This window comes from Primulina eburnea, chromosome 3 (genome assembly GCF_022965805.1).
Source record: "Primulina eburnea isolate SZY01 chromosome 3, ASM2296580v1, whole genome shotgun sequence".
NCBI lineage: Eukaryota > Viridiplantae > Streptophyta > Magnoliopsida > Lamiales > Gesneriaceae > Primulina > Primulina eburnea.
In genome coordinates, this window is record NC_133103.1 from 8,807,075 (window position 1) to 8,819,857 (window position 12,783).

General features: G+C 34.6%; 1 protein-coding gene across 3 annotated transcripts; it reads right to left on the reverse strand.

The window, feature by feature from the left end:
• Positions 1–8,419: 8,419 nt before the first annotated feature.
• LOC140826047 (probable protein S-acyltransferase 4) lies at positions 8,420–11,869 on the reverse strand. Of its 3 annotated transcripts, none has more exons than XM_073188151.1 (6): positions 11,172–11,869; positions 10,511–10,705; positions 9,916–10,224; positions 9,389–9,610; positions 8,808–9,297; positions 8,420–8,514 (listed from the first exon to the last, which is right to left on the reverse strand). In XM_073188151.1, the coding sequence occupies exons 1-5, from the start codon at positions 11,226–11,228 to the stop codon at positions 8,815–8,817; spliced, it is 1,266 nt and encodes a 421-aa protein (XP_073044252.1). In that variant the 5' UTR covers positions 11,229–11,869; the 3' UTR covers positions 8,420–8,514; positions 8,808–8,814. The 3 variants fall into 3 exon arrangements, with proteins under 3 accessions (XP_073044252.1, XP_073044251.1, XP_073044250.1); XM_073188150.1 differs by having other exon boundaries at positions 8,420–8,706; XM_073188149.1 differs by having other exon boundaries at positions 8,420–9,297; positions 11,172–11,868.
• Positions 11,870–12,783: the final 914 nt, after the last annotated feature.

Below are 12,783 nucleotides of genomic sequence, written 5' to 3' on the forward strand. Positions count from 1 at the left end.
CTTTGAGTGGTATATATGGAATTGGACAATCTTCCCCCCTTGAGCTAGCTTTTGGGGTTGAGTTAGGTCCAAGTTCCAATCTTAACATTGTATCAGAGCCCGGGTTTCACCGTTATGTGTTAGACTTCCTATAATTAGGCCACTCGTTCTGCCCACAATTGGGTCATTTGTAAACTCCACGCTCCAGATGTTCATTCCTGGGCGTGCGAGGGGTGTGTTAAATGTCCTACATCGGTTAGATAATTAACCTTTGAGTGGCATATATTAGCTTGGACAATCCTCCCCCCTTGAGCTAGCTTTTGGGGTTGAGTTAGGTCCAAGTTCCAATCTTAACAGAGGGCCCTCGACTCAACACGGCGGAAGCCAAGGTTAAAAATTCTTTTCAATTATTGTATATTGATATTAATGATTAGTATATCAAGGTATATAAACAAAATGATGTATTAGGTTAAAACATTGTGTATATCCCATGTATTACGTTACACACGTGACAACAACTAGTCAGTAAATATGGATGGGTTTTATGGGTTAGTATGTGCGATCTTTAGTTGGGTTTTACGTATAGAACTCCTTTGAGTGGATTTCTGGATGAATTTTCCATTAACAAATTAGTAAATAAAATAGGAAACGAAAGAAAAATGACAATGTGGAGGAATATTTCAACACTCGGCAAGTTCTCCTTTATTCATGACTGTTATCAAAGAGTAACATCTAAAACATGTATATAGATGATACATGCATGCATACATCATACATGATATTATTATTGAAGACGAAGAAACACAGGAGACGGATATGTAACTAGCGCACATCTTGCTGCCAACAAGCTGGCTACAGTATTACTTTAACCAGGTAAAATGCACCTACGAGGGTTTGGGCCAACAATCCTAGGATTCCCGTAAGCAAGTTTCCAACGAAAAACAATGGAGCTTTGAGGATTCCGGTGGGTGGCAAGAGTGTGCAGCTGGCAACCGGAAGCTGAACATTCGCATAACAAGGAAATAGAGAGTTGTGGAATAGAATTCCGTCAGCAAGATTGAGAACTCCATTAAGAAATCCATTAGTATCCGTTAGCAAGCTGCCAAGAGTAGTGGTGCCGTTGTTGCAAGTGATGGTGACATTCACTCCCCCAAGGCCACTACAAGTAGGGCAAAAGTTGCCATCGACAGAGCAGAATAGGCGGCCGGCCACGTTAAGACCCTTTATGGAGATGAGGTTACCGAGCAGGGCGTGAGATGGAAGCACCAAGGTTGCGGAAAGGAGGAAAAGGACGAAGATGGCGGTCGAGGAAGTGGATGCCATTGGATATATGACAAAATAGAACTTGAAATATGGTGTTGGTGTGTCCTTTCGCTTGCAGGGAACATCTATTTATAGTGTTCTTTACATTAATTTTAATCTTAAATATGCTTTTTTTGTGTTTTCTGTTTTCTTTAATTTAATTTTCATATTCTTTTTCGCAAGTTGTCAACTTTGTAGCTAATTAAGCAGGGCTAACCAACCCTAACAAAAAATATATGTATTAAATTAATGCATCAGTTATTAAATTTCAAATATTATCCATTTAAACTTCAACTTGAACTCGATCCTTTTTATATCTTTTGTCCATGCATGTAAAATAGAGTTTAATTAACTTTATGTTATGTGAATGACGCCTCGAAACATATGACTAAAATCGCGAAAAACTGAAAGCTGCGGTACTCAAATTCAATTTAATTAACAACATAAAGGATTAAAATTCAAGACAAACATGTGGATGAAAGTTACCGTTTTCTATACATAGTTTCATTATATTGCTAATAAAAAAGTAACTTATAAAGCCGTGCCTCCCTATCGAAATCGAGAAACGACAAAAGTATATACAAGTATTTTTAAGCCCTTGAAAATAATCATTAAAAATCAAAATTTCACAAATTATATTCCCAAAATTTCATCCACTATTCATGTAAGGGAAAATATTTTTTCCATCAACTAACTTGTCTAACTATGGGTTTTGGTCCGTCAAGTTTTCAAAATTTGACTTTGATACATTGGCTTTTAATTTTTGATTATTTTGATCCAATTGTTGACTTGAAGTCAGATAAATCAACAATTTTCGTTGTCACTTCAACATATTCTGGTGTCACTTCAATTTTTCTAGTGCCACGTCAGAACTCCACAAATATAGGACAGAAAGCCTCAAATGTCACGTCTCAGCTCACTTGTGATATTGTCTGTCTTGGCCCGAGGTCTCACGACTTTAAAGCGTGTCACAACGTACGGCGTCCATACACACTTGCATATTTTTTCACACTTGTATATTGATGAGTCTTGGTGTACAGTCTCATTGCTTCCACAAATACCAGACTCAAGGTTGGTGTACCAAAACAAAATTTTGAAAATTTTTGTGGACCAAAACTATAATAATCAAAGTTAGTGGACCAAAACAATTATTTACCCATTATCTATTATGATACATAATACTTGAGCACCCTAGAATAACCACTTGTGGTCTTGGTATAATTTTGGATTTATTTAAAATTTCATTCTCACTCAAAAAAGAATACTTGCAAGTCCCATATTTAATCATGGAGCAGGTCTCGTGTGATACGACCTCACAAATCTTTATCTGTGAGACGACTCAACCCTACCGATATTCACAATAAAAAGTAATACTCTTAGCATAAAAAGTAATATTATTTCATAAATGACCTAAATAAGATATCCTTCTCACAAAATACGACACGTGAGACAGTCTCACACAAATTTTTGCCTTAATCATGATCCATTTTTTTTCATTCGTTTTGAGAAAAACTCGCCTCCATCCGTCTGCAAAGCACAAAAGCATATATAAAAAATTTATGCTGAAATACTTAAAAATATAAATATATTATTTATTTATATAATATTAGTATATTATCTTACACGCGCAACGCCTGAATTTCAGCGGCTAGTGTAAACCAAAGGTAAGCAAGCTCTCTTAACCAAATCAAATGAGGGCATAAGGCAACACATAGATTAAAAAAATATTAAAATAATAATAATAATAATAATAATACGACTAAGACGAAATTATACTTGAATTTAATTCATATATATTATGTTACACGCGTTGGCGACTAGTGGTAGCAAGCTCTCTTAACCAAATGAGGAGATAAGGCAACGCATAAATAAAATAAACCACAACAACAACAAATAACAATAATAATAATAATAGCAATAATACGACTGAGACTAAATTGTACTTGAATTATTATTCATGTTGTATATTATATGTTTATTTCAATATAGAATTCTTTATTAAGCGATTTATAAAATAAAAAACATCACATGAGATTAGGAACTCATCTTAATATTTCATACCAGTTTAGATATTTTGACAAAATTAGAGACACGCGAAGAGATAAAAATTAATGGTTATTTTAGGTGAATCTCCATTAAAATATAATATAACTAGTAAGAGCATAAGAATGTATAAATTATAATTAAGGGTATTTTATGCTATACGCAGTTGACTTTTAACTAATTGCATGACTTATTGTGTTTATAGCATATTAGCATTTTAAATATCGAAATCTGATGGATCATATTATTCTAACGTAAATGGTATTTTAAATTTTTTTAAACCACATAAAGATATTATACAATATATAATGATACTCACGTGAAATTTTAGGATCCGATTTCAGCAAGTGTCACTAGTCCAGAAGCAGTTTTCGAAATTGCTTTGAGCCTGAAATCACGAATAAGATCGTTAGAAGGGGGCCAGGAGGGTGTCCCGGCAAAACCCCTCCGACGCTCAAGTCAGAGACTGAGGATATAAGGTGAGAGCAGCTAAGGGTGCTGCTGAAACTAATAATATGAATCAATCAACTGAACACTCAAACCTGGTATTTATAGGAGAATACATGGGCCCTTGATGAGCCTGTCCTCTATTAGGGCTAGGGATGGCCCAGGGGTAGTGGGCCCATCCATGGGGTATCACCAGTCTTCCTCTCTCGGGTCGAACTGAATCGTAGGTTCGAAGTTCGATTAATTGTGTTGTCATCGGTTCATCGGGCGTGAGTCGTGTGTTTTTTTCCTGCCGCTCATTAATCTCCAAAATTTGGAAATAAATTAAATCACCTTCCCATGAAGGTCCAGATCTATGTTAGGCTCCCCTACTCGCCAACCGCAACCCTTTGCGCTCGTCGCCTCTCCTACGCCCTTGCGCTTGTCGCCCGTCCTCGCCCGTCACCGCTCTCGCCCATCACCACACTCGCCCCCTCGTCTTGCCCGCACGCCTGTGCGCCCCCCTCGTCTTGTCCGCACGCCTGTGCGCCATCGCCCATACATCCGGCTCGCCTCACCCACACCGTAGCCACCCTGTCCCTTCGCCCCCTCGTCTCGCCTCGCCTCGCCTTGCCTCGCCCAGCCGCGCAAGCTCGCCCTCACACCCTCGCCCAGCTTCCTCGCCATCTCGCCTGCACAGCCTACTCTCCTCTCGCCCAGCCATCTCGCCATCGCCCGCACAGCCCTCGCCCTGCTTGGCCTCCTCGCCTCGCCCAGCACACCACGCGGCCGTTCCGTGCTTCTCACCCTCGCCATTCACCCGAGCCCTCGCCACAACCCACTCTCGCCCCTCCTCGAGCGCTCGCCGCCTCGCCGAGCCAAGCCAAGCCAACACACAAGTCTAGTCCCGCTCGCCCCTCGCCTGCACATCCTCGCCCCCCGCCCCTTGCGAATGATCTAGACATACTTAAAAAAAAACTTGAACAATATTTTTTGATGGACAAAATATACTAAATTTGTTATTTTAAAATTTTATTAAAAGATAAAAAGGTTCATGGGTAAAATATTATCATTTTAAAAATGTTCTATCCGATTTTATCCTTAAAAAAGATTCATATCTAATAATGAGTGACGGAGAAATTGTACTACAAGAAATAACATTTTAATGATAGTTCCGCTTTTTTGGATTCCTTATAGTTGAAATATTGAAAAACTCAAATTTTATTTTATTACAAGAAATAGCCTACATGTACATGTAAATCTATTGCACATATTCTTTGATAATTTTGTAAAACATTTCAGAGTGGGTCTCATGTGAGACCGTCTCACGGATCTTAATCTTTGAGACGGATCAACCCTACCCATATTCATAATAAAAAGTAATACTTTTAGCATAAAAAGTAATACTTTTTCATGGATAACCCAAATAAGATATTCGTCTCACAAATACGACCCGTGAGACCGTCTCACACAAGTTTTTGTCAACATTTCAATTAGCCTAGTTATATCAATATTTTTCCCTTAAAAAAAGATATATCAATATCTTAATTGAAATATAAGCATTTTTTCAAAATATTAAATACAAAGTAATAAATATATATTTGTATTTATTTCGTCCATTTTGGATGCTCCACTTTGTAGCCATTAAAAAAATACAAGCATACATATATGACTGCGGCATAGGTACCTGCAGAAATATTCACATTGGGCCAAATTGGGCAAAGAAAATTGGTCAACTTTCTAATAATACAAGTAGGTACAAGTAAATTCTACCTTTCTTAAGTAATTGGAAAAGATATAATTTATGACATTTAATTTGAGGAGTCATTATGCATTATAATGTCTCCAATTTGGTATATGTTTATGGGAAATTAGTTCTTTTCTCCATTAATTTATTCAATTTTGGATATTGATCAATTAAATTTTCAAAATTTGTTTTTGGTGCACTAATTGTTAATTGTGGCTATTTTGGTCGAATTGTTGATGTTATGCCAGAAAATCCTGACATAACAACGAAAAATATTAACATGACATAAAAAAATTTTAGTTGTCAGATATTACATCAACAATTTGATCAAAATAGCCAAAAATAAAAGTTAAATGTAAATAAAATAAAATTGGACAAGTTAATGGATAAAAAAAATTGTTTCCTTATGTTTATTATCCTTGGATTATGAGAGTGTTTGGAGGAGCTTCTAAGAAATACTCTTTAGATTCTAGCTTGGTGAAAGTACTTTGAGGTATTAGTGAATGTCAGGTTCTACTTCAACTTCTATAAAATTTAACCAAAAGCTAGAAGCAGGGGTGAGCAAAAAATTTGGTTAATTCGGTTCGGTTACGATTTCAAAATTTTGAAATCGATTAACCGAATTAACCGATATATTAAATACTATTATTTAATATTTTTTTATTATTTATCAATTTATATATATTTAATTTTTAATTTTAAAATCGATATAATATGTATTAATTGTGTTCAAACAAAACTTATATATTTGTGATATGTATGATTTTATGTTTGTATGCATTTGTGTAGATTGTAGTATTCAAGAAAAATTATATATATAATTAAAGTTAAATCACAATTTTTTTAAAAAAAAAAACTATTCGGACCGACTGAATTAACCGATTTTAATTCGATTCGGTTTTCATCTGTATGAAAAAAAATTCGGTCGGTTCGGTTATGGAAAAATATTAAGTTATCATTTGACATTTGTATCCTTATAAAATTTATCATATTCAACAATTACTCTTAATTTTTATGACTATTTTTTTTTAAAATTTTTTAAAATGCTAAATTTTATTGTATATCAGTTTTTAAAAATTTCAAATGATGCTAGTAAATTTCAATATATATTATTACAAGCATTTATTTTTTTAGAAAAAAATATTTTTCATTTACTGATTTTTTTAGTACATTTATACAATTTTTTTTATGTGTTTTTATATTAATTTTACATAAACTTTCAAGCATTCATATTATAAAAAGATATTAATTTTGATATAAAATATTCAAAATGTAATAATAATAATAATATAAATACATTGTCAATGGTACGTGTACTAAAATTTAGATAAATTAAAAAATAAATGAAATACAGATTATAGATATTATGGTCATTTTATTAAAAATTAAGCTTAAAAACAATTTTTCTCCAAACACTTTCTACTTTTGCTTCTCACCCTCTTTAAAATAATATCTAGAAAAATCACTTAAAATAAACAAAAACTCTCTAAAAAATTCTATATAAGTTTTATATAAATCAGCTTTATATAATTTATTTAACTGATGCATGCGTATTTCATATATAGTCATTTAACAAAGAAATTTTTTTTTGAAGAGGTGTAACAAAAGTTCGCAACAGAAGAAATGATAGTCGTTACTTGTGGTGCCCCAGATCCCAGGCAAAATGGACTGCAAATTTTAGTAAATTTCGTATAAAATGTTCTATTCGAGTAACTGGTTTCATTTTCAAACATGATATATATTCCTTTCTGCGAAAATAAGATAAAGAAATAATATTTTGTGTCTTTTTTTTTTTTTTAGGAAAAGTAATACTTTGTTACCAACAGGCCAGTAAAAAAAAGAGAGTACTAGGACAAGGTCCCGTAGTGTTTTTTGATATACATTGTAAGGCTCATAGTCCTACCTCTTTTGGATCTTACAATCACAATCCTCATGATATTCCATGAAATCTTACTCATAGAACTCCCTACATTTGGCTATGAGCTGTGTCACGTGTCTCCTCAGGTTTCGAACCCAAGACCTCGTCCAGGCCATAAGTTCAATTGGTACCAGGTTTGTTTAATCCAAGTACTTATGGCTTGGACGAGATATTATATTCGAAACCTGGGGAGGCACGTACTCCATAGCCAGCTATGGAGAGTTTTGTGAGTAGGGTTCCATGGAATATCACGATGGCCGTGATTGCAGGACCCAAAAAAGATATGCCAATGGGCCTTACATCTTATTCGGCTATGAGATTTTCAAATATTAATTACTCATATTGTGGACCATATAGTACCCTTGAAATTGCGTCTCCTGGTGTCACACACCAAAATAACTGACAAGATGACAAAAAATGACTATAAACAATTATATTTTAAAAAAAAAAAAATCATGAAATATTTGAGAAAAATCACGTCCTATTATATGTTCAACCCTCTGATAAGTTCGAGAAGTTCATAGGTACCAAATAACATTATTCGATTGGTTTACTTGGTTTAACAGAGATCAAATGTTAATTAAGTTTAACACCAGATAAACTCGGGATATATGCAGTGGACTACAAGCCACATATACACAAGTAAACATGCAAGAGATTGTAGACATGCTCAAACAGAAAAAGTTTTGTAGAATTCGAACTTGAGAGTTTAGCCCAAAGTACTTCATACACTCAACCATTACTTCAATTAATTGTTTCCCATAATTTCATGTCTCGAAATTTGCATCGAACAATTAACTTCAAGGATAAATGAAAAACGGGACATGGAAAAAAGTAAAAAGACGATATTGAGGGGGAAAATTTTGAAACCACAGAAAAATTACTATAAATTGGTCTGTCTACGGTTTTCAATCTTAGTGTTGCAAGATTGAACATCATATATTACTCCTCGACAAAGCATATTTAGAAGTTCAAATATTTCTGCTGCAAGCTTGAAACTGCTATGAATCTTGGAACAAATGAAAATCGCTTCTGTTCTGGCATAAATCTGAATTATCATCGAACACGAGAGATCGTACGGCTATCTCATGTATCAACTCTGGAAATAAAAGCATTGTAGATACGTCCTTGAACAGTTTACGACTGCGAATGAGCTCAAGGACAGATCTCGCCAAATTACTTACTCCATGATCTTAAGAATACATAACATGTTGACTGAAATCACATATTCCGAACAATGTTTGAACTTGACCACTTCTTTAACTGACATGCATTAGCATTTATTTCACACCTACAGAACAATGTTTGAAGTTAACTAATTATGTAACTGACATGATTACCATTTTCAAGTCGTCATTGCACGTTGTTTAGATGTGTAACAAGGAAGGTTACCATTATTCTACTGTTGAACTGATTCTGTGGTTTGTTCGGATACTACATCTTGCCTTTTCTCGTCTGCATTATCCTCAACTTCTATAGTGGAATTAGTTGTGGGATCGTTCTGTTCTTGTTCGATAGGAATGATGAGCTGGCCAGAATCAGTTCTTTCGACCACTTCCCTCGGTTTAATGTTGTCGACTATGTCATCATATGCCAGACTATTCAAAATCTCAGGAAGTGTTAACCCGTGTTCCTCGCCAAACTTTGACGATCCCATTTCAATGTCGATTTTTTCTTTGGAGCTTTTCATACCTCCCATGTCCATGAAATCAAGATCCGTAGGTTCCACAACCATGCTCTCTTCTTCACGAACAAATGCTCGAAAATCATTCATCGAAGGTGGGATCTTAGAGAAAAAGACTTCTTTGAGGTTCTTGATCATCCCTTTGTTATATGGATTCTCCTTTTTGTCATATCGATATCTGAAGTTCTCGTATGTAGTCTGCATAAGTAAACATTTCAAAATTTTAGGCATAAACAAACTGTCATCACGGTTTTTGTATTTACTCTTCATAATTTGGAAGAAAACTCACCTGATTCGTGCTAATCAGATAGAAGTGGAAAACTGAGAGGCCACCAACAAACCAGACAGCAATGAAGCAGTACACGATGAGTACAACCGATAAAACGTCACTCGACATGGCTTTCAATACATTGCCTTCCGGTCGGACAATGTTGATCCAAGAGACAACAAATACATAAATGCATAAAATCGTCGAAGTTGATATAAACATGTAGAAGAACCTATAATTCCGCTGCATAAATACACATCAATAGAAGACGACACTGTCATAAACAAGCACAATGCGCTACAGTAAATTTAAATTCCATATTTTTCACTGATGTAGCAATTTAGGCAACATAAAACAAGATTGTTCTCCTCAAGAATTTAGATCAGAATCAAGTACCACTATCTGTACAAAAAGTCATGGCTAACGTAACTATTGAACTCAAATCTTTTAAAGTATGCCAGGACATCTGAAAATAAACTACACTTGTTTTGAACTGAATGTTTATGTGCTAGCGATCAAAATTTGGTAACAAACATCAGAATACTCACTATACCAATGCATTGACCAACCCATGGACAGTGGTGATCGAATCTCTGAACACAATTGTTGCAGATGGAGCAATGAGATGCACGAGGTGGACGGTAGAGTAAACATGTGTCACAAAATTTCACTTTGACCGTGTGCCCGTTTACTATGACATCTTTCATTCGAGGAAGTTTCAAATGAGGAGTTCTACCATTGACCCATTCCATTGAAGGAGTGTCTATTTCAAATGTTTCGTCAAACTCGGGAGGTTTTGTGTTTCTAGGGACGATTCCAGGATCTCTGCTTGAGGTGAGGAAGAGGAAGATTACATCCTGCAAAAGTATATAGGCATCAAGGTTCAAACCTTCTCATTAAAGCTATTTTAGAGATCTCTTTACCATTTAAGGAGTTTAATATGTTGTATTAGGTTTAGATATATATGCGTAAAATATGACGAAGAAACGAATAAAACAATCAATAATGCGAAGAAATATGTCTCGTGCTTTCTATAGAACAGTTCTTCAACCCGAGCACCTTAATTTTCACAATAGTGTTATCTTCATTTACGAATAGTGATCTACACCAAAATTGTGAACCGATTTCAAGCTGTCAACTTACCAACACCGTTAGCACTATAGCCACAATAAGTATTGGATACCAAGGATTGGCCTTCTTGCCTTCTTTGATGTTGTGTTTGATGACTAACAGAATCTTTATACAAAACGCGAGGGCCGGACCAACGATTAAAAACATGGACAAGAACAAAGAAGACACATCGGGCCCGAAGATCAGTCTTCCTCCTAACGAGAATTTCTGTAACAAGTGAAACAACACAATGAACAAACCAAATCTGCAACCATCATAAATGTACAATTATGCTAATATATATACACCACACCTCCACTCGACAAAGATCGGTGTCATCAATATTTTCTCCCTTCAATTTACCCTAGGAATGAAGTAAGATGAAAATACTTGCAAAAATACATACTAGCATGCACACACACAGCAGCACACGTACATCTGAATCAAACAGGGAATTTTGAATCTACACTTGAAAACATCACAAGGGCTCTTCCGGTAGTAAAGTCCAAAAGCATCAAATGAAAAATCCAATAATGATCCTAAAATATACAGTTCATAAATTTGATCTTGCTTCCAAGAGGCAAAGATTAGATGAAAAAATGTCATTTTTTAAAAAAATCAAGAAACATTACGTATCAGAGTCAATAATACCCGAAACGATCGATTAAAAGAACCATAATGTACAAGAGATTACATTGCTTCCCCTCCAAACTTGATAAAGCCTCCTCGGTTCGGGCCGTCCGAGGTCCATACAGATTCAATGCAAGAAACAGACAACCCAAACCGGCCACAAGAGGTTCCTATTTTTCCTCTTCTTTCTGTTTCTTGGCAACAGCCCACCCTGGAAAAAAAAACATTAAAAATCCCAAAGCTCGTGTCTTTTCATCGTTATCTGGCTCATTCAGTGTTTCGACGGTCTGAATTTCAAGAAAACGCGAGAAAGAGAGAGAGTCGGACAAATGTCGGAGATGGGATGATGAAGAAACAGCTGCCGTTTGCTCTCTTTGTGTCTGAAGAAGACGGATTTCCTTATGAAGAATATTTGTTCCCCTCTTTAAATTTATTTCGTGTTTTGAATATTCTTTTTAACTTGTTATCTTTTGGTTATTGTGTTAATTCCCTCTTCTTTTCCGATGATCTGCTTTCACATGTCTTAATTTATAATCATATGATCTCAGTTATATTCTCTCTCTAAGTGTCACCAACTCGTTGTTTCTCTCTCTTCTGGCAGATTGCGCTGCCGAGGTGCGGCGGAGGTTCCTACCTCTGACCTTATATCCCGGGTCAGATGCTTTATTCGGATTTTAATTCATTTTGTCTTTTACAAATTTATTTATTTTATGTGTTATTTATAAAAATAACCTATCATATTATTTTCCCATTGCTTTGGTATTTTTGCACAAAATATTTAATCACTATCATGTTTCGTGTAATTAAACAGTTACTACAATTTTTCTTAAAAATAGCTCTCTCTTTGAGTAGTTTGTTGTGGGACGATCCTATGAATCTTTATTTGGTGAGACGTGTTAATCTTATTGATATTCACAATAAAAAATAATATTTTTAGCATAAAAAGTAATATTGTTTATGAATAACTCAAATAAAAAATTTGTCTCACAAAATACAATATGTGAGATCGTCTCACACAAATTTTTGACTATCTCTTTTATTTAAAAAAAATTGTCACTATAATTTCTAATGTGTAGAACTACATGAAACAGATTTTATGTTGGTTGTTGACTGTTGAAAAAAAAAAATCAATATTGTATGGTATAGGATTGGTTCTTGCTGTTAATTTATTCAACGTGTAGGCACATTATCACCGTGCTCAAGTCTATCTTGATTAGTTTAATTCAAGTTGAATTATCATCTTTAAATAATTAATTAAAAACTCGAATTACACACAAACTTTTGTGAGATAGTCTCACGAACCAATTTTGTGAAACGAGTCTCCTATTTTGTGCGACGGATAAATATGTGTGAGACCGTCTCACAAAAGACCTACTACTCGAATTATGAGCACATTTATTATAAATATATCCATTACAAATTTAAAAAGTTTATACAAATAGTTAGTGAGCTATTTAACAAAATTATTTTGAATTGAAGTTCAATTTAAAATATATTCGAAGAGATTGGAGATCAAATTTCATTTTTTTTTAAAAGGAAGAAAGAAACTAAATTTGTTGGTACATAATTTTTTTAAAATAAAAATAACTCCCATTCCTTACATTAATTTTTTAATCATATTTTATTCTATTTATTCTGTTTCTGTCTCCCTACTGAATCATAGTGTTTCTTTCAGA

What these genes read in the sequence shown, in the direction of transcription:
- LOC140826047 (XM_073188151.1), bottom strand. Translation starts at nt 11,228, where the DNA reads ATGGACCTCGGACGGCCCGAACCGAGGAGGCTTTATCAAGTTTGGAGG. An exon ending in AAGTTTGGAGGGGAAGCAAT is followed by an intron (nt 10,706 to 11,171) that starts GTAATCTCTTGT and finishes CACTTGTTACAG; the next exon opens with AAATTCTCGTTAGGAGGAAG. An exon ending in ATCTGATTAGCACGAATCAG is followed by an intron (nt 9,298 to 9,388) that starts GTGAGTTTTCTT and finishes TTACTTATGCAG; the next exon opens with ACTACATACGAGAACTTCAG.